The 22,978-nt window shown below is 45.3% G+C and overlaps 1 protein-coding gene across 1 annotated transcript in view; it reads left to right on the top strand.

Annotated features, from left to right (window-relative positions):
* LOC139367856 (lysosomal trafficking regulator) overlaps window positions 1–22,978 on the top strand; it is a 231,284-nt gene that overhangs the window by 206,282 nt on the left and 2,024 nt on the right. Inside the window, exons 56-60 of the mRNA XM_071106189.1 lie at window positions 4,633–4,769; window positions 6,705–6,803; window positions 15,391–15,530; window positions 15,609–15,706; window positions 16,605–16,761. Of these exons, the coding sequence (XP_070962290.1) occupies window positions 4,633–4,769; window positions 6,705–6,803; window positions 15,391–15,530; window positions 15,609–15,706; window positions 16,605–16,761 (631 nt within the window). The remainder of the gene's footprint in view (window positions 1–4,632; window positions 4,770–6,704; window positions 6,804–15,390; window positions 15,531–15,608; window positions 15,707–16,604; window positions 16,762–22,978) is intronic.

Raw genomic sequence — 22,978 nt, forward strand, 5'->3', positions numbered from 1 at the left:
GAGATACCCCTACCTGAGGTAGGACCAAACACAAGCATGTGTTTTCTCATCACAAATATTTTCCAGTTATGAATTTGATGGTTGTGTAAAAATATTTCACTGCCAAAGTAGTTCAATTGATATATATTGTGACACACCCCCTAAACTGAAAACATGCAAAAATAATGCCTAGCTGATGGGAACACAAGCTCATGCCGCCCAATATTACCAGCCTGATATTGGGAATACAATTAGTCAGTTGTCTGCCCTACATTCACAAACAAACAGCATTGAATAATTGGTCTATACATTACTCTGACAGAATCTTTGCGAAGGCGAGGATATTGGAAATGTCATCAAAGCCTACTGGATGACAACTTGTTTTTAACCAGGACAGAATGATTTATAATCCCCTTATTGTATGGGACACTTTTAAATGTGCCTTCAGAGGCCCTGCAATTCAGTACTCATCTATAAAACAACTATTTAGGTCAGAAGAGCTCATATTAACAAAGGAAAATGGAAAGACTAACAGAACAGTTAGATAGCATTAAAAACTGTACCGTAAAGGCACAGAATAAGTTAGAGGGAAAAACAACAAGAAATGGATGAACTTATTCAAGAAAGATCCAATAAAGCAAACTGGATGGAATATGGGGGAAAATGCACCAAATAGTTTTCTAATCTTCAGCATAGAAATGCTACCAAAAATAATTTACTAAAACTTTTTGCAAATGGAGTCACCCATAATTCACCAAACAATTTTGAAAGACGAAGCAAAGTACTTTAAGCATACGTTTTCGTTTTGTCATCTCCGCTAACCAAAGTTCATTGTAAGGATTTTGTTTCTATTAATAAAAATGTACAGAAAGACTCATGTGAAGGCCTAATTACAGAGGAGGAACTTCTATATGCAATTAAAGCCTTCAAGTCTGGGGAAACTCCAGGCCTGAATGGCAGACCAGTGGTAGTATACTAAACTCCAGGCCTGGATGGCAGACCAGTGGTAGTATACTAAACTCCAGGCCTGGATGGCACACCAGTGGTAGTATACTAAACTCCAGGCCTGGATGGCACACCAGTGGTACTATACTAAACTCCAGGCCTGGATGGCAGACCAGTGGTACTATACTAAACTCCAGGTCTGGATGGCACACCAGTGGTAGTATACTAAACTCCAGGCCTGGATGGCACACCAGTGGTAGTATACTAAACTCCAGGCCTGGATGGCACACCAGTGGTAGTATACTAAACTCCAGGCCTGGATGGCACACCAGTGGTAGTATACTAAACTCCAGGCCTGGATGGCAGACCAGTGGTAGTATACTAAACTCCAGGCCTGGATGGCAGACCAGTGGTAGTATATCACTTATTTTCATGTACTCAGAGGTCCGTTGTTAGTATGTTTTAACCACTCTTATAAAAATGGTAGACTATCAGATACTCAAGGAAAATGTTTGATTGAATTATTACTGAAACAGGACCCAGGTGGTAAAGATCCAGTCTATTTAAATAAATTGGAGGGCCCTTTACACTTCAGTGTTGTGAATCAAAAAATCCTAGCAAAATTCTTGGCGCGACCTGTATAGCGCATAGAATTAAAAAAGTATTGTCAGATATTATTCATCCTAATCAGACAGGTTTTTTACATGGACGATACATTGGAGATGATATAAGACAAGTACTGGAAACAATAGAATACTATGAAATATCGGGGAAACCAGGCCTGGTATTCATAGCTGATTTTGAAAAGACTTTTGATAAAGTACCACTGGAGTTTATATATAAATGCCTGGAATATAAACCTTTTGGTGAATCTCTTAGAAAATGTGTTGAAGTTAAGTGTAGCAACCAACAGGTGTAAAATAGTAAATAATGGCTACTTATCAAAGTTTTAAACTATCTAGAGGAGTAAAACAAGGTTGTCCACTATCGGCATACCTATTTATTATTGCCATCGAAATGTTAGCTGTTAAAATCAGATCCTACAATAATATTAAGGGATTAGAAACCCAGGGACTAAAAACTAAGGTGTCATTGTACACTGATGATTCATGTTTTCTTTTAAAACCACAATTAGTCTCTCCACGGCCTGATAGAGGATCTAGATCATTTTAGAATTAGAATCTCTCCACGGCCTGATAGAGGATCTAGATCATTTTAGAATTAGAATCTCTCCACGACCTGATAAAGGATCTAGATAATTTTTCTAACCTCTGGATTAAAACCAAATTATGATAAATATACTATATTACGTATTGGATCACTAAACAATTAAACCTTTACATTACCGTGTAGTTTACCAAATAAATGGTTTGACGGGGATGTGGACATACTCGGTATACAAATCCCAAAATAAATAAATGATCTCACTCCAATACATTTAACAAAAAGTTAGCAAAAATAGATAAGATCTTACTACCATGAAAAGGAAAATAACTGTCTGTTTGTGTAAAAAATCACCCTGATTTAACTCTTTAGTCATATCCCAGTTTACCTATTTGGTTATGGCTTTGCCTACACCTAGCGACCTGATTTTTAATTTATATGAGAGAAGAAAAAACATGTTTTATTTGGAACGGTGAACCAGACTAAATAAAAAGGGTCTTTCCTGACATAAATATATACAGTAACACGTCTTTTGATGTTGTGGCGATTGTAATCTAATCTGCTCTAAAGACTGACCCTCTGTGTCTCTAGGTGTTGAGGAGCACTGACCCTCTGTGTCTCTAGGTGTGAGGAGCACTGACCCTCTCCTCTGTGTCTCTAGGTGTGAGGAGCACTGACCCTCTCCTCTGTCTCTCTAGGTGTTGAGGAGCACTGACCCTCTGTGTCTCTAGGTGTGAGGAGCACTGACCCTCTCCTCTGTGTCTCTAGGTGTTGAGGAGCACTGACCCTCTCCTCTGTGTCTCTAGGTGTTGAGGAGCACTGACCCTCTCCTCTGTGTCTCTTGTTGTTGAGGAGCACTGACCCTCTCCGCTGTGTCTCTAGGTGTTGAGGAGCACTGACCCTCTCCTCTGTGTCTCTAGGTGTGAGGAGCACTGACCCTCTCCTCTGTCTCTCTAGGTGTTGAGGAGCACTGACCCTCTGTGTCTCTAGGTGTTGAGGAGCACTGGCCCTCTCCTCTGTGTCTCTAGGTGTTGAGGAGCACTGACCCTCTCCTCTGTGTCTCTTGTTGTTGAGGAGCACTGACCCTCTCCGCTGTCTCTCTAGGTGTTGAGGAGCACTGACCCTCTCCTCTGTGTCTCTAGGTGTGAGGAGCACTGACCCTCTCCTCTGTCTCTCTAGGTGTTGAGGAGCACTGACCCTCTCCTCTGTGTCTCTAGGTGTTGAGGAGCACTGACCCTCTCCTCTGTGTCTCTAGGTGTGAGGAGCACTGACCCTCTCCTCTGTGTCTCTAGGTGTTGAGGAGCACTGACCCTCTCCTCTTTATCTATAGGTGTTGAGGAGCACTGACCCTCTCCTCTGTGTCTCTAGGTGTTGAGAAGCACTGACCCTCTCCTCTGTGTCTCTTGTTGTTGAGGAGCACTGACCCTCTCCTCTGTGTCTCTAGGTGTTGAGGAGCACTGACCCTCTCCGCTGTGTCTCTAGGTGTTGAGGAGCACTGACCCTCTCCTCTGTGTCTCTAGGTGTTGAGGAGCATTGACCCTCTCCTCTGTGTCTCTAGGTGTTGAGGAGCACTGACCCTCTCCTCTGTATCTCTAGGTGTTGAGGAGCACTGACCCTCTGTCTCTAGGTGTTGAGGAGCACTGACCCTCTCCTCTGTCTCTCTAGGTGTGAGGAGCACTGACCCTCTCCTCTGTGTCTCTAGGTGTTGAGGAGCACTGACCCTCTCCTCTGTGTCTCTTGTTGTTGAGGAGCACTGACCCTCTCCGCTGTGTCTCTAGGTGTTGAGGAGCACTGACCCTCTCCTCTGTGTCTCTAGGTGTTGAGGAGCATTGACCCTCTCCTCTGTGTCTCTAGGTGTTGAGGAGCACTGACCCTCTCCTCTGTATCTCTAGGTGTTGAGGAGCACTGACCCTCTGTCTCTAGGTGTTGAGGAGCACTGACCCTCTCCTCTGTCTCTCTAGGTGTGAGGAGCACTGACCCTCTCCTCTGTGTCTCTAGGTGTTGAGGAGCACTGACCCTCTCCTCTGTGTCTCTTGTTGTTGAGGAGCACTGACCCTCTCCTCTGTGTCTCTAGGTGTTGAGGAGCACTGACCCTCTCCGCTGTGTCTCTAGGTGTTGAGGAGCACTGACCCTCTCCTCTGTGTCTCTAGGTGTTGAGGAGCACTGACCCTCTCCTCTGTGTCTCTAGGTGTTGAGGAGCACTGACCCTCTCCTCTGTATCTCTAGGTGTTGAGGAGCACTGACCCTCTGTCTCTAGGTGTTGAGGAGCACTGACCCTTTCCTCTGTGTCTCTAGGTGTGAGGAGCACTGACCCTCTCCTCTGTGTCTCTAGGTGTGAGGAGCACTGACCCTCTCCTCTGTGTCTCTAGGTGTGAGGAGCACTGACCCTCTGTGTCTCTAGGTGTGAGGAGCACTGACCCTCTCCGCTGTGTCTCTAGGTGTGAGGAGCACTGACCCCCTGTGTCTCTAGGTGTGAGGAGCACTGACCCTCTCCTCTGTGTCTCTAGGTGCGAGGAGCACTGACCCTCTCCTCTGTGTCTCTAGGTGTGAGGAGCATGCACAGTACAGATATCCAGTGGTCTGCCATCTTGAGTTGGGGCTATGCTGACAACATGCTGAGGCTGAAGAGCAAACAGAGTGAACCGCCCATCAACTTCATACAGTGCTCTCCACTCCACCAGGTAAACTACTGTACCTAGTCTTTAATATCACTTCATACGGTGCTCTCCACTCCACCAGGTAAACTACTGTACCTTTAATATCACCTCATACAGTGCTCTCCACTCCACCAGGTAAACTACTGTACCTAGTCTTTAATATCACTTCATACGGTGCTCTCCACTCCACCAGGTAAACTACTGTACCTTTAATATCACTTCATACGGTGCTCTCCACTCCACCAGGTAAACTACTGTACCTTTAATATCACCTCATACAGTGCTCTCCACTCCACCAGGTAAACTACTGTACCTAGTCTTTAATATCACTTCATACGGTGCTCTCCACTCCACCAGGTAAACTACTGTACCTTTAATAACACTTCATACGGTGCTCTCCACTCCACCAGGTAAACTACTGTACCTTTAATATCACTTCATACAGTGCTCTCCACTCCACCAGGTAAACTACTGTACCTTTAATATCACTTCATACAGTGCTCTCCACTCCACCAGGTAAACTACTGTACCTTTAATATCACTTCATACGGTGCTCTCCACTCCACCAGGTAAACTACTGTACCTAGTCTTTAATATCACTTCATACGGTGCTCTCCACTCCACCAGGTAAACTACTGTACCTAGTCTTTAATATCACTTCATACAGTGCTCTCCACTCCACCAGGTAAACTACTGTACCTAGTCTTTAATATCACTTCATACAGTGCTCTCCACTCCACCAGGTAAACTACTGTACCTTTAATATCACTTCATACGGTGCTCTCCACTCCACCAGGTAAACTACTGTACCTTTAATATCACTAAACCCTCCATGTATATTTATATAGCTGACTGAAGATTAAGACCAGGATCCATGACCCAGATAGGAGACTCCACAACTCCTTTAGGCTGTTAATGACAGGGCAATGGGAGACTCCACAACTCCTTGTTGCTGTTAATGACAGGGCAATGGGAGACTCCACAACTCCTTGTTGCTGTTAATGACAGGGCAATGGGAGACTCCACAACTCCTTGAGGATGTTAATGACAGGGCAATGGGAGACTCCACAACTCCTTGTTGCTGTTAATGACAGGGCAATGGGAGACTCCACAACTCCTTGTTGCTGTTAATGACAGGGCAATGGGAGACTCCACAACTCCTTGAGGATGTTAATGACAGGGCAATGGGAGACTCCACAACTCCTTGTTGCTGTTAATGACAGGGCAATGGGAGACTCCACAACTCCTTGAGGATGTTAATGACAGAGCAATGGGAGACTCCACAACTCCTTGTTGCTGTTAATGACAGGGCAATGGGAGACTCCACAACTCCTTGAGGATGTTAATGACAGGGCAATGGGAGACTCCACAACTCCTTGTTGCTGTTAATGACAGGGCAATGGGAGACTCCACAACTCCTTGTTGCTGTTAATGACAGGGCAATGGGAGACTCCACAACTCCTTGTTGCTGTTAATGACAGGGCAATGGGAGACTCCACAACTCCTTGTTGCTGTTAATGACAGGGCAATGGGAGACTCCACAACTCCTTGTTGCTGTTAATGACAGGGCAATGGGAGACTCCACAACTCCTTGAGGATGTTAATGACAGGGCAATGGGAGACTCCACAACTCCTTGTTGCTGTTAATGACAGGGCAATGGGAGACTCCACAACTCCTTGAGGATGTTAATGACAGAGCAATGGGAGACTCCACAACTCCTTGAGGATGTTAATGACAGGCAATGGGAGACTCCACAACTCATTTTTGCTGTTAATGACAGGGCAATGGGAGACTCCACAACTCATTTTTGCTGTTAATGACAGGGCAATGGGAGACTCCACAACTCCTTGAGGATGTTAATGACAGAGCAATGGGAGACTCCACAATTCCCTTGTACTTTTCTTTAGTACATCACCTACTGTATGAAGACTACTGTGTTTATCATTCTCTCTCTCTAGGTAACAGCGTGTGCCTGGGTGTCTGATGGTTGTCAGCTGTTCACCGGCAGTAGGTGTGGAGTCATCACGGCCTATATTAACCGCTTCAATACTACAACTGTGAGTAGTACAAGCCTCTCTCTCTCCCTCTCTCTCTGTCTCTCTCTGTCTCTCTCTCTCTCTCTCTCTGTGTCTCTCTCTCTCTCTCAATATATATACACACTGCATAAACAAAAGTATGTGGACACCTGCTCCTCAACATCTCAGTCCAAAATCATGAATATGGAGTTGGTCCCCCCTTTGTTGCTATAACATCCTCCACTCTTCTGGGAAGGCTTTCCACTAGATGTAGGAACATTGCTGCTATAACAGCCTCCATCCACTCTTCTGGGAAGGCTTTCCACTGGATGTAGGAACATTGTTGCTATAACAGCCTCCAGTCTTCTGGGAAGGCTTTCCACTAGATGTAGGAACATTGCTGCTATAACAGCCTCCACTCTTCTGGGAAGGCTTTCCACTAGATGTAGGAACATTGTTGCTATAACAGCCTCCAGTCTTCTGGGAAGGCTTTCCGCTAGATGTAGGAACATTGCTGCTATAACAGCCTCCACTCTTCTGGGAAGGCTTTCCGCTAGATGTAGGAACATTGCTGCTATAACAGCCTCCACTCTTCTGGGAAGGCTGTTCTATGGTGTTGAGGTCAGGGCTCTGTGCAGGCCAGTCAAGTTCTTCCACACCGATCTCGACAAACCATTTCTGTATGGACCTCGCTATGTTGTCTTCTCTTGAGAGCCAGGTCTTTCTTTCTCTCCCTTTTCTCCCTCTCTCTCTTCTCCCTCTCCCTCACTTTTTTCTCTCCCTCACTTTTTTCTCTCCCTCACTTTTTTCTCTCCCTCACTTTTTCTCTCCCTCACTTTTTCTCTCCCTCACTTTTTCTCTCCCTCACTTTTCTCCCTCTCTCCCTTTTCTCTCTCTCCCTTTTCTCTCTCTCCCTTTTCTCTCTCTCCCTTTTCTGTCTCTCCCTTTTCTCTCTCTCCCTTTTCTCTCTCTCTTCTCTCTCTCCCTTTTCTCTCTCTCTCTCTTCTCTCTCTCCCTTTTCTCTCTCTCTCTCTCCCTTTTCTCTCTCTGCCTTTTCTCTCTCTCCCTTTTCTCTCTCTCCTCTCTCTCCCTTTTCTCTCGCTCTCTCCCTTTTCTCCCTCTCTCTCCCTTTTCTGTCTTTCTCCCCCTTTCTTTCGCTCTCTCTCTCTCTCTGTCTCTCTCTCTCTCTCTCTGTGTGTCTCTCTCTCTCTCTGTGTGTCTCTCTCTCTCTCTCAATATATATACACACTGCATAAACAAAAGTATGTGGACACCTGCTCCTCAACATCTCAGTCCAAAATCATGAATATGGAGTTGGTCCCCCCTTTGTTGCTATAACAGCCTCCACTCTTCTGGGATGGCTTTCCACTAGATGTAGGAACATTGCTGCTATAACAGCCTCCATCCACTCTTCTGGGAAGGCTTTCCACTAGATGTTGGAACATTGCTGCTATAACAGCCTCCACTCTTCTGGGAAGGCTTTCCACTAGATGTAGGAACATTGCTGCTATAACAGCCTCCACTCTTCTGGGAAGGCTTTCCACTAGATGTTGGAACATTGCTGCTATAACAGCCTCCACTCTTCTGGGAAGGCTTTCCACTAGATGTAGGAACATTGCTGCTATAACAGCTTCCACTCTTCTGGGAAGGCTGTTCTATGGTGTTGAGATCAGGGCTCTGTGCAGGCCAGTCAAGTTCTTCCACACCGATCTCGACAAACCATTTCTGTATGGACCTCGCTATGTTGTCTTCTCTTGAGAGCCAGGTCTTTCTTTCTCTCCCTTTTCTCCCTCTCTCTCTTCTCCCTCTCCCTCACTTTTTTCTCTCCCTCACTTTTTTCTCTCCCTCACTTTTTCTCTCCCTCACTTTTCTCCCTCTCTCTCTCTTTTCTCTCTCCCTCACTTTTCTCCCTCTCTCCCTTTTCTCTCTCTCCCTTTTCTCTCTCTCCCTTTTCTCTCTCTCCCTTTTCTCTCTCTCCCTTTTCTGTTTCTCCCTTTTCTCTCTCTCCCTTTTCTCTCTCCCTTTTCTCTCGCTCTTCTCCCTCTCTCTCTTCTCCCTCTCTCTCTCTCTCCCTTTTCTCCCTCTCTCTCCCTCTCTATCTCTCTCCCTTTTCTCCCTCTCTCTCCCTCTCTATCTCCCTTTTCTCTCTCTCCCTTTTCTCTCTCTCTTCTCTCTCTCCCTTTTCTCTCTCTCTTTCTCTCTCTCCCTTTTCTCTCTCTCTCTCTTCTCTCTCTCCCTTTTCTCTCTCTCCCTTTTCTCTCTCTCCTCTCTCTCCCTTTTCTCTCTCTCTCTCTTCTCTCTCTCCCTTTTCTCTCTCTCTCTCCCTTTTCTCTCTCTCCCTTTTCTCTCTCTCCCTTTTCTCTCTCTCCTCTCTCTCCCTTTTCTCTCTCTCTCTCCCTTTTCTCCCTCTCTCTCTCCCTTTTCTGTCTTTCTCCCCCTTTCTTTCGCTCTCTCGCTTCTCTCGCTCTCTCTCTCTTTACCAGCACCACATTGAGTACAGTACGGTGGGTCTCCATGGCAACACCCTCAGTTACCATCCACCCTCCAGCCATCGTCCTCTCTCCATGCTTCCATCCGTCCGCCTCCACATCAACACCCACTGACCTACCATTATCCCTCCCCCTAGACCCCCACAGTGCAAACTCTGTCTCTCTCTCTGTCTCGCTCTGTCTGTCTCTCTGTCTGTCTGTCTGTCTCGCTCGCTCTCTGTCTGTCTGTCTCGCTCGCTCTCTGTCTGTCTGTCTGTCTCGCTCGCTCTCTGTCTGTCTGTCTGTCTGTCTCGCTCTCTGTCTGTCTGTCTGTCTCGCTCGCTCTCTGTCTGTCTGTCTGTCTCGCTCTCTGTCTGTCTCGCTCGCTCTCTGTCTGTCTGTCTCGCTCGCTCTCTGTCTGTCTGTCTGTCTCGCTCGCTCTCTGTCTGTCTGTCTCGCTCGCTCTCTGTCTGTCTGTCTCGCTCGCTCTCTGTCTGTCTGTCTCGCTCGCTCTCTGTCTGTCTGTCTCGCTCTCTGTTTCAGTTCAATTTATTGACATGGCAAGTTCATTATTACTTACATTGTGAAAGTATACCTATAGAACAATTATATATATATATTTAAATAAATGGTGGAACCAACAGCAATAATAATAGTAGTAGTGGACATGGGATAACCATTAACAACAACTAAAACAAAAAATATTAATGAGAACAACAATACATTAAAGCAATGGTAGTAGACCAGTGTCACATGACCTGGTAGTAGACCAGTGTCACATGACCTGGTAGTAGACCAGTGTCACATGACCTGGTAGTAGACCAGTGTCACATGACCTGGTAGTAGACCAGTGTCAGCATGACTAAGAAGACACATGACCTGGTAGTAGACCAGTGTCAGCATGACTAAGAAGACACATGACCTGGTAGTAGACCAGTGTCAGCATGACTAAGAAGACACATGACCTGGTAGTAGACCAGTGTCAGCATGACTGAGAAGACACATGACCTGGTAGTAGACCAGTGTCAGCATGACTAAGAAGACACATGACCTGGTAGTAGACCAGTGTCAGCATGACTGAGAAGACACATGACCTGGTAGTAGACCAGTGTCAGCATGACTGAGAAGACACATGACCTGGTAGTAGACCGGTGTCAGCATGACTGAGAAGACGCATGACCTGGTAGTAGACCGGTGTCAACATGACTGAGAAGACACATGACCTGGTAGTAGACCAGTGTCAGCATGACTAAGAAGACACATGACCTGGTAGTAGACCAGTGTCAGCATGACTGAGAAGACACATGACCTGGTAGTAGACCAGTGTCAACATGACTAAGAAGACACATGACCTGGTAGTAGACCAGTGTCAACATGACTAAGAAGACACATGACTTGGTAGTAGACCAGTGTCAACATGACTAAGAAGACACATGACCTGGTAGTAGACCAGTGTCAACATGACTGAGAAGACACATGACCTGGTAGTAGACCAGTGTCAACATGACTAAGAAGACACATGACCTGGTAGTAGACCAGTGTCAACATGACTGAGAAGACACATGACCTGGTAGTAGACCAGTGTCAACATGACTGAGAAGACACATGACCTGGTAGTAGACCAGTGTCAACATGACTGAGAAGACACATGACCTGGTAGTAGACCAGTGTCAACATGACTAAGAAGACACATGACCTGGTAGTAGACCAGTGTCAACATGACTAAGAAGACACATGACTTGGTAGTAGACCAGTGTCAACATGACTAAGAAGACACATGACCTGGTAGTAGACCAGTGTCAACATGACTAAGAAGACACATGACCTGGTAGTAGACCAGTGTCAACATGACTAAGAAGACACATGACCTGGTAGTAGACCAGTGTCAACATGACTAAGAAGACACATGACCTGGTAGTAGACCAGTGTCAACATGACTAAGAAGACACATGACCTGGTAGTAGACCAGTGTCAGCATGACTAAGAAGACACATGACCTGGTAGTAGACCAGTGTCAGCATGACTAAGAAGACACATGACTTGGTAGTAGACCAGTGTCAGCATGACTAAGAAGACACATGACCTGGTAGTAGACCAGTGTCAGCATGACTGAGAAGACACATGACTTGGTAGACCAGTGTCAACATGACTGAGAAGACACATGACCTGGTAGTAGACCAGTGTCAACATGACTGAGAAGACACATGACCTGGTAGTAGACCAGTGTCAACATGACTGAGAAGACACATGACCTGGTAGTAGACCAGTGTCAACCTGACTGAGAAGACACATGACCTGGTAGTAGACCAGTGGCAACATGACTGAGAAGACACATGACATGGTAGTAGACCAGTGGCAACATGACTGAGAAGACACATGACCTGGTAGTAGACCAGTGTCAACATGACTGAGAAGACACATGACATGGTAGTAGACCAGTGGACCAGTGTCAACATGACTGAGAAGACACATGACCTGGTAGTAGACCAGTGTCAACATGACTGAGAAGACACATGACCTGGTAGTAGACCAGTGTCAGCATGACTAAGAAGACACATGACCTGGTAGTAGACCAGTGTCAACATGACTGAGAAGACACATGACCTGGTAGTGGACCAGTGTCAACATGACTGAGAAGACACATGACCTGGTATGAAAGACAAAACAAAACAAGATGGGAAATATTATCGACATTACTTTGCACTTTTCACTGGCTGTCCCTCGGGTTGTGGCAGGAGGACACAGGTTGTGGCAGGAGGACACAGGTTGTGGCAGGAGGACAGAGGTTGTGGCAGGAGGACACAGGTTGTGGCAGGAGGACACAGGTTGTGGCAGGAGGACACAGGTTGTGGCAGGAGGACACATGTTGGCTTTTCACCCAATAAATATTTATATTTTTTCTTCATCTTTTATAGTTTCAAATTCTTTGTATTGAATTATAATTTTGGGAAAGAAATATTCTCTTGGGTCTGAGTATTTGTCACAGTGTAATAGGAAATGCAGCTCTGTCTCTACCTCTCCCCTGGAGCAGAGTGAGCACAGCCTGTCCTCTCTGGGCAGCCAGGTTTGTCTGTGACGACCGGTCTCTATAGCCAGACTGTCCTCTCTGGGCAGCCAGGTTGGTCTGTGACGACCGGTCTCTATAGCCAGACTGTCCTCTCTGGGCAGCCAGGTTTGTCTGTGACGACCGGTCTCTATAGCCAGACTGTTCTCTCTGGGCAGCCAGGTTTGTCTGTGACGACTGGTCTCTATAGCCAGACTGTCCTCTCTGGGCAGCCAGGTTTGTCTGTGACGACCGGTCTCTATAGCCAGACTGTCCTCTCTGGGCAGCCAGGTTTGTCTGTGACGACCGGTCTCTATAGCCAGACTGTCGTCTCTGGGCAGCCAGGTTTGTCTGTGACGACCGGTCTCTATAGCCAGACTGTCCTCTCTGGGCAGCCAGGTTTGTCTGTGACGACTGGTCTCTATAGCCAGACTGTCCTCTCTGGGCAGCCAGGTTTGTCTGTGACGACCGGTCTCTATGGCCAGACTGTCCTCTCTGGGCAGCCAGGTTTGTCTGTGACGACCGGTCTCTATAGCCAGCCTGTCCTCTCTGGGCAGCCAGGTTTGTCGGTGACGACCGGTCTCTATAGCCAGACTGTCCTCTCTGGGCAGCCAGGTTGGTCTGTGACGACCGGTCTCTATGGCCAGACTGTCCTCTCTGGGCAGCCAGGTTTGTCTGTGACGACCGGTCTCAATGGCCAGACTGTCCTCTCTGGGCAGCCAGTTTGGTCTGTGACGACCGGTCTCTATAGCCAGACTGTCCTCTCTGGGCAGCCAGGTTGGTCTGTGACGACCGGTCTCTATGGCCAGACTGTCCTCTCTGGGCAGCCAGGTTTGTCTGTGACGACCGGTCTCTATAGCCAGACTGTCCTCTCTGGGCAGCCAGGTTGGTCTGTGACGACCAGTCTCTATAGCCAGACTGTCCTCTCTGGGCAGCCAGGTTGGTCTGTGACGACCGGTCTCTATAGCCAGACTGTCCTCTCTGGGCAGCCAGGTTTGTCTGTGAAGACCGGTCTCTATAGGCAGACTGTCCTCTCTGGGCAGCCAGGTTTGTCTGTGACGACCGGTCTCTATAGCCAGACTGTCGTCTCTGGGCAGCCAGGTTTGTCTGTGACGACCGGTCTCTATAGCCAGACTGTGCTCACTGAGTCTGTACATAGTCAATGTTTTCCTCAGTTTTCTATCAGTCACAGTGGTCAGATAGTCTGCCACCATGTACTGTCTCTTTAGAGACAAATAGTGTTGACGTTTACTTTGATTTTTTTGTGGTGTCTTTCTAAAATATGATTTATTTTTGTTCTGGGTTCTTTGTTATATTGCTGTAGAGGGTTGCAAAGTGTTTTCTCCACATATCCCCATTTTGCAGAGACAGTTCCTCCTGATGAGGTTTGTTTAATTTATTCCAATTCTCCCAGAAGTGGTTTGATTCTATGGATTCCTGAATTCTATCCAGGTGATTTTCTGCTCCGTTTTTTGTTCTTAAGTGTGTATTGCTTCAATGTTTCTCCATATTGAAGGTGTATATTTATGTTGTCTGGTTCTCTGTGTCTTTGATTAGATATATTTCTCAATTACTTCTGTCCTGTCTTTGGCTATGCCGGATTAAGTGAAAAGACATGCTATTCTATAAAATCCTTTCTCTGTAATTAATATTACCTGATTGAGCTAATCATGTAAATGTAATTAACTAGAAAGTCAGGGCACCACAAAATAATATTTATAGATCTGTTATCTTCCAAATAAACTCTTAAAGACCTGGTCATATTTTACATCAATAGCAGTCAATATTAATTGTCACCTTAATTCAGTCTCATCTTAAAGTTGTAAATTCTTGGTTATCTTCACGAACCCTGGCTAACAAGTTGAATCAGCAAAACAAAATTGTGTTTAATTATTTATTTACTAAATACCTAACTAATCACACAGAATTACATATGCACAGAATGAATCATACCTGGATTACAAATGACGTCATAAAGAAAAACGGCCTTAGGGGACGGAACAGATATGACAGCTTGTTACACAAAGAAAAGGGGCTGGGTTTGAGTGAAAGAGCGGGAAGACTGAGGGACAAAGGGAGAAGCTGTGCTATTGTAAAAATACAGTATCTTATGCATTCTAAATTACCGCCCATTTGGAAAAGGAAAATGCAATAAATATTTAATCAGCGCTGCGCTTCAATAGGTTGGTGGTAGATGGATGGCCGTGTTGCCCAACAAAGTCCTTTGTCCTTTGAAGAGATTTCTCTGGTGGTGAATGGGATACGTCGTTGTGTGGTAGACGGGATACTCTGTCTGTCCTTTCCTAGCCCACATTTATAGCTGCTGTTGCTAACTCAATGGCTAGGATGTCTGACTTCTTTAGTGAATAAGAGTTCAAAGTTCATACCATTCACAACTAAAGCTCACGCTGAGGTTGGCTTAGTTCTGTAGTTGACATGTTAGTCCTTTTTTACGTATGGACCGTCGTCCTCATGTCCTCGGAACAGGAGGTTACATTTTCGTCAAGGCTTTAAATAGGAAGGGAGAGGAGGGCGTGTTTCATTGGTTATAACCTATGTCTCTTCACGTGGGCGGGCCACTGAGTTGGGCCTAATTCACTTATGAAAACCCAAATCTCACATTTTAGAAGTTAAAATCACATTTCATCCCATCACAAATAATTGAATATTCAAACATTTAAATTGCACAACAATTCCATATGAATCTGATAACTATAATGTGTAGACTTTCCACTGTAGAGTTTGTCATCCTATCATTGATGAGAATGTCTCAGATGACAACCAAACTGACATCATATTCATTAAGTACAAACGCATATGTTCAACTGGTTGGATTACCAAAATATGGTTAATTTCCTCCCACCTTCTGATGTTCCCAGAATCTCTATGTTAACCAAGGGATTTTCAATAGTCACATCAGTAGGGTAGAGAGAGGAAAAAGGGGGGAGAGGTAGTTATGACTGTCATAAACCTACCCCCAGGCCAGCGTCATGACACTTCCTTAGATTTCTCCATCATCATCAAACCATGTTTCATTCTCTATGCTTTTAGGTTTGGTCTTGTTTCTTATGCTCCTATATATAACTCCCTCCTCCTCCCTGTGCATCTCTTCCTGCAGCCTACAGAGATGGAGGTAGAGTCTCGGGTCCACCTGTATGGCCACAGCTCTGAGGTGACCAGCCTCCATGTGTGTAAACCATACAGCATCCTTATCTCTGTGTCCAGGGATGGAACATGCATCCTCTGGGACCTCAACAGGTGGGTGTACGTGGTGACAATGACCCTTCTTTATTCATGAAAGACAGGGGGAAAATTACCTGTTGTTTGTCTTGTTAGGTTGTGTTATGTCCAGAGCCTGACGGGTCACAAGAGCCCGGTGACCGCAGTGTCAGCCAGTGAGACCACAGGGGACATCGCTACGGTCTGTGACTCAGGTGAGGAACTGTATGCTGTAAATAGAGTAGTCTAGTGGGAGGACCTGTCTGTTACTGTATATAGTCTAGTGGGAGGACCTCTCTGTTACTGTATATAGAGTAGTCTAGTGGGAGGACCTGTCTGTTACTGTATATAGTCTAGTGGGAGGACCTGTCTGTTACTGTATATAGTCTAGTGGGAGGACCTGTCTGTTACTGTATATAGTCTAGTGGGAGGACCTGTCTGTTACTGTATATAGTCTAGTCTAGTGGGATGACCTGACTGTTACTGTATATAGAGTAGTCTAGTGGGAGGACCTGTCTGTTACTGTATATAGAGTAGTCTAGTGGGAGGACCTGTCTGTTACTGTATATAGTCTAGTGGGAGGACCTGTCTGTTACTGTATATAGTCTAGTGGGTTGACCTTTCTGTTACTGTATATAGTCTAGTCTAGTGGGAGGACCTGTCTGTTACTGTATATAGTCTAGTGGGAGGACCTGTCTGTTACTGTATATAGTCTAGTGGGAGGACCTGTCTGTTACTGTTACTGTATATAATCTAGTGGGTTGACCTGTCTGTTACTGTATATAGTCTAGTCTAGTGGGAGGACCTGTCTGTTACTGTATATAGTCTAGTGGGAGGACCTGTCTGTTACTGTATATAGTCTAGTGGGAGGACCTGTCTGTTACTGTTACTGTATATAATCTAGTGGGTTGACCTGTCTGTTACTGTATATAGTCTAGTCTAGTGGGAGGACCTGTCTGTTACTGTATATATTCTAGTGGGAGGACCTGTCTGTTACTGTATATAGTCTAGTGGGTTGACCTGTCTGTTACTGTATATAGTCTAGTCTAGTGGGAGGACCTGTCTGTCTGTCTCACTCATCCTCTAACCTATGATGTCATTGTGTTCATCCAGTGGGCGGGGGCAGTGACCTACGGTTGTGGACTGTGAACGGCGATCTGATTGGCCATGTCCACTGTCGTGAGATCATCTGCTCTGTGGCGTTCTCCAATCAGCCGGAGGGAGTGTCTGTCAACGTCATTACAGGGGGACTGGAGAACGGAGTGGTCAGGTGAGCAGCTTCCCGGTCTGTCTCTCTGTGTGTACGAGTCTGTCTCTCTGTGTGTACGAGTCTGTCTCTCTGTGTGTACGAGTCTGTCTCTCTGTGTGTACGAGTCTGTCTCTCTGTGTGTACGAGTCTGTCTCTCTGTGTGTACGAGTCTGTCTCTCTGTGTGTACGAGTCTCTCTCTCTGTGTGTACGAGTCTGTCTCTCTCTGTGTGTACGAGTCTGTCTCTCTCTGTGTGTACGAGTCTGTCTCTCTCTGTGTGTACGAGTCTGTTTCCTTGTGGCTGTTTTTATATGTTTATGCTGCTGTAAACCAATTGTCCAGCTTTACCCAGGTTTCCATCCAAACGTTTAATGTGAGTAAAGTACACGTTGGAGAATGTCACAACAGGTCTGATGGAAACCTCAAATTTGTCGATAAACTAAAATACGGTGTGATCTTTTTTCTTGACAGTAAAAGTAATTATGCGAGAAATTTTGGCTGAAACGCCTTTCTGCACAAATATTGATGTGATAAACTGAGTTGCATGATGATGTTGGTGTTGATGCTCCTTTTGATAAATGTGGACTTGGCTGCCGTTTCACAGAGGAAAGTCATCTGTCTCTTTTTCCATAATAATAATCTCCTCGTGTACAGAGCCTTCAGACAGTATTCACACCCCTCGACTTGTCCTCATTTTGTTGTTACAAAATGTAAATTATGTTATTTCAAGTTAAAAACTGAAATGTCTTGAGTCAATAAGTATTTAACTCCTTTGTTATGACAAGCCTTAATATGTTCAGGAGTCAAAATGTGCTTAACAAGTCACATAATATGTGTCAAATGATTTCTGAATGACTACCTCATCTCTTTACCCCACACGTACAAGTATCTGTAAGGTCCCTCAGTCGAGCAAAGACCCAGAGGTTTTCCAATACCTCGCAAAGAAGGGCACCTATTGGTAGATGGGTAAAAAAGCAGACATTGAATATCCCTTTGAGCATGGTGAAGTTATTAATTACACTTTTAGATGGTGTATCAATACACACAGTCACTACAAAGATACAGGCGTCCTTCTTAACTCAGTTGCTGGAGAGAAAGGAAACCGCTCAGGGATTTCACCATGAGGCCAATGAGAACTTTAAAACAGTTACAGAGTGTAATAGCTGTGATAAGAGAGAACTGAGGATGGATCAACAACATTGTAGTTACTCCACAATACTAACCTAAAGGACAGAGTGGAAAGAAGGAAGTCTGTACAGAATACAAATATTCCAAAACATGCATCCTGTTTGCAGTAAGGCATTTAATTAAAAATGCAGAAAATATTATTTTCTTAATACTTTGAATTCCGGACATAAGTTTATGTTTGAGGTAAATCCACATTACTGAGTACCTCTCTCCATATTTTCAAGCATAGTGGTGGCTGCATCATGTTATGGGTATGCTTGTAATCGTTAAGGACTGGGGAGTTTTTCAAGATTAAAATAAACTGAATGGAACTAAGCACAGGCAAAATCCTAGAAGACCTGATTCAGTCTGCTTTCTTCCAGACACTGAGATTAATTCACCTTTCAGCAGGACAAGAACCTAAAGCACAAGGTCAAATATACAGTGGCCGAGTTAGTTTTGACTTAAATCTACTTGAAAATCTATGACAATACCTGAAAATGTCTCTCGCAATGATCAACAACCAATTTGACAGAGCTTGAATAATGTTGAATAGAATAATGGGTAAATGTTGCACAATCAAGGTGTCTTTACCCAGAAAGACTCACAGCTCTTAGAGCCTTACCCAGAAAGACTCACAGCTCTTAGAGCCTTACCCAGAAAGACTCACGGCTCTTAGAGACTTACCCAGAAAGACTCACAGCTGTAATCGCTGCCAAATATGCTTCTTCAAAGTTTTGACACGGGGGGGTTGAATACTTATGTAAATTAGATATTTCTACATTTAATTTTCAAAACATTTACCAGAATGTCTAAAAACATGTTTTCATTTTGTCATTATGGGTATTGTGATGTCATTATGGGTATTGTGATGTCATTATGGGTATTGTGATGTCATTATGGGTATTGTATGTAGATGGGTGAGAAAATATATATTTAATCCATTTTGAATTCAGACTAACTCAACAGAATGTGTAATACGTCAAGGGGTGTGAATACTTCCTGAAGGAACTGTAGTCTACCTACCCACACTGTCTCTGTTGGCTAGAGAGAACGTACCAATACTTCCTGAAGGAACTGTAGTCTACCCACACTGTCTCTGTTGGCTAGAGAGAAGGTACCAATACTTCCTGAAGGAACTGTAGTCTACCCACACTGTCTCTGTTGGCTAGAGAGAACGTACCAATACTTCCTGAAGGAACTGTAGTCTACCCACACTGTCTCTGTTGGCTAGAGAGAACGTACCAATACTTCCTGAAGGAACTGTAGTCTACCCACACTGTCTCTGTTGGCTAGAGAGAAGGTACCAATACTTCCTGAAGGAACTGTAGTCTACCCACACTGTCTCTGTTGGCTAGAGAGAACGTACCAATACTTCCTGAAGGAACTGTAGTCTACCCACACTGTCTCTGTTGGCTAGAGAGAACGTACCAATACTTCCTGAAGGAACTGTAGTCTACCCACACTGTCTCTGTTGGCTAGAGAGAACGTACCAATACTTCCTGAAGGAACTGTAGTCTACCCACACTGTCTCTGTTGGCTAGAGAGAACGTACCAATACTTCCTGAAAGAACTGTAGTCTACCCACACTGTCTCTGTTGGCTAGAGAGAACGTACCAATACTTCCTGAAGGAACTGTAGTCTACCCACACTGTCTCTGTTGGCTAGAGAGAACGTACCAATACTTCCTGAAGGAACTGTAGTCTACCTACCCACACTGTCTCTGTTGGCTAGAGAGAATGTACCAATACTTCCTGAAGGAACTGTAGTCTACCTACCCACACTGTCTCTGTTGGCTAGAGAGAATGTACCAATACTTCCTGAAGGAACTGTACCCACACTGTCTCTGTTGGCTAGAGAGAACGTACCAATACTTCCTGAAGGAACTGTAGTCTACCTACCCACACTGTCTCTGTTGGCTAGAGAGAACGTACCAATACTTCCTGAAGGAACTGTAGTCTACCTACCCACACTGTCTCTGTTGGCTAGAGAGAACGTACCAATACTTCCTGAAGGAACTGTAGTCTACCCACACTGTCTCTGTTGGCTAGAGAGAACGTACTAATACTTCCTGAAGGAACTGTAGTCTACCTACCAACACTGTCTCTGTTGGCTAGAGAGAATGTACCAATACTTCCTGAAGGAACTGTAGTCTACCTACCCACACTGTCTCTGTTGGCTAGAGAGAATGTACCAATACTTCCTGAAGGAACTGTACCCACACTGTCTCTGTTGGCTAGAGAGAATGTACCAATACTTCCTGAAGGAACTGTAGTCTACCTACCCACACTGTCTCTGTTGGCTAGAGAGAACGTACCAATACTTCCTGAAGGAACTGTAGTCTACCCACACTGTCTCTGTTGGCTAGAGAGAATGTACCAATACTTCCTGAAGGAACTGTAGTCTACCTACCCACACTGTCTCTGTTGGCTAGAGAGAACGTACCAATACTTCCTGAAGGAACTGTAGTCTACCCACACTGTCTCTGTTGGCTAGAGAGAACGTACCAATACTTCCTGAAGGAACTGTAGTCTACCTACACTGTCTCTGTTGGCTAGAGAGAACGTACTAATACTTCCTGAAGGAACTGTAGTCTACCCACACTGTCTCTGTTGGCTAGAGAGAATGTACCAATACTTCCTGAAGGAACTGTAGTCTACCTACACTGTCTCTGTTGGCTAGAGAGAACGTACCAATACTTCCTGAAGGAACTGTAGTCTACCTACCCACACTGTCTCTGTTGGCTAGAGAGAACGTACCAATACTTCCTGAAGGAACTGTAGTCTACCTACCCACACTATCTCTGTTGGCTAGAGAGAACGTACCAATACTTCCTGAAGGAACTGTAGTCTACCCACACTGTCTCTGTTGGCTAGAGAGAATGTACCAATACTTCCTGAAGGAACTGTAGTCTACCTACCCACACTGTCTCTGTTGGCTAGAGAGAACGTACCAATACTTCCTGAAGGAACTGTAGTCTACCCACACTGTCTCTGTTGGCTAGAGAGAACGTACCAATACTTCCTGAAGGAACTGTAGTCTACCCACACTGTCTCTGTTGGCTAGAGAGAACGTACCAATACTTCCTGAAGGAACTGTAGTCTACCTACACTGTCTCTGTTGGCTAGAGAGAACGTACTAATGCTTCCTGAAGGAACTGTAGTCTACCCACACTGTCTGTTGGCTAGAGAGAATGTACCAATACTTCCTGAAGGAACTGTAGTCTACCCACACTGTCTCGGTTGGCTAGAGAGAATGTACCAATACTTCCTGAAGGAACTGTAGTCTACCTACACTGTCTCTGTTGGCTAGAGAGAACGTACCAATACTTCCTGAAGGAACTGTAGTCTACCTACCCACACTGTCTCTGTTGGCTAGAGAGAACGTACCAATACTTCCTGAAGGAACTGTAGTCTACCCACACTGTCTCTGTTGGCTAGAGAGAACGTACCAATACTTCCTGAAGGAACTGTAGTCTACCTACACTGTCTCTGTTGGCTAGAGAGAACGTACTAATACTTCCTGAAGGAACTGTAGTCTACCCACACTGTCTGTTGGCTAGAGAGAATGTACCAATACTTCCTGAAGGAACTGTAGTCTACCCACACTGTCTCTGTTGGCTAGAGAGAATGTACCAATACTTCCTGAAGGAACTGTAGTCTACCTACACTGTCTCTGTTGGCTAGAGAGAACGTACCAATACTTCCTGAAGGAACTGTAGTCTACCTACCCACACTGTCTCTGTTGGCTAGAGAGAACGTACCAATACTTCCTGAAGGAACTGTAGTCTACCTACCCACACTATCTCTGTTGGCTAGAGAGAACGTACCAATACTTCCTGAAGGAACTGTAGTCTACCCACACTGTCTCTGTTGGCTAGAGAGAACGTACCAATACTTCCTGAAGGAACTGTAGTCTACCCACACTGTCTGTTGGCTAGAGAGAACGTACCAATACTTCCTGAAGGAACTGTAGTCTACCCACACTGTCTCTGTTGGCTAGAGAGAACGTACCAATACTTCCTGAAGGAACTGTAGTCTACCCACACTGTCTCTGTTGGCTAGAGAGAACGTACCAATACTTCCTGAAGGAACTGTAGTCTACCCACACTGTCTCTGTTGGCTAGAGAGAACGTACCAATACTTCCTGAAGGAACTGTAGTCTACCTACCCACACTGTCTCTGTTGGCTAGAGAGAACGTACCAATACTTCCTGAAGGAACTGTAGTCTACCTACCCACACTGTCTCTGTTGACTAGAGAGAACGTACCAATACTTCCTGAAGGAACTGTAGTCTACCTACCCACACTGTCTCTGTTGGCTAGATAGAACGTACCAATACTTCCTGATGGAACTGTAGTCTACCCACACTGTCTCTGTTGGCTAGAGAGAACGTACCAATACTTCCTGAAGGAACTGTAGTCTACCCACACTGTCTCTGTTGGCTAGAGAGAACGTACCAATACTTCCTGAAGGAACTGTAGTCTACCTACCCACACTGTCTCTGTTGGCTAGAGAGAACGTACCAATACTTCCTGAAGGAACTGTAGTCTACCTACCCACACTGTCTCTGTTGACTAGAGAGAACGTACCAATACTTCCTGAAGGAACTGTAGTCTACCTACCCACACTGTCTCTGTTGGCTAGAGAGAACGTACCAATACTTCCTGAAGGAACTGTAGTCTACCCACACTGTCTCTGTTGGCTAGAGAGAACGTACCAATACTTCCTGAAGGAACTGTAGTCTACCCACACTGTCTCTGTTGGCTAGAGAGAACGTACCAATACTTCCTGAAGGAACTGTAGTCTACCCACACTGTCTCTGTTGGCTAGAGAGAACGTACCAATACCTCCTGAAGGAACTGTAGTCTACCCACACTGTCTCTGTTGGCTAGAGAGAACGTACCAATACTTCCTGAAGGAACTGTAGTCTACCCACACTGTCTGTTGGCTAGAGAGAACGTACCAATACTTCCTGAAGGAACTGTAGTCTACCCACACTGTCTCTGTTGACTAGAGAGAACGTACCAATACCTCCTGAAGGAACTGTAGTCTACCCACACTGTCTCTGTT

Source organism: Oncorhynchus clarkii, chromosome 16, assembly GCF_045791955.1.
Source record: "Oncorhynchus clarkii lewisi isolate Uvic-CL-2024 chromosome 16, UVic_Ocla_1.0, whole genome shotgun sequence".
Classification (NCBI taxonomy): domain Eukaryota; kingdom Metazoa; phylum Chordata; class Actinopteri; order Salmoniformes; family Salmonidae; genus Oncorhynchus; species Oncorhynchus clarkii.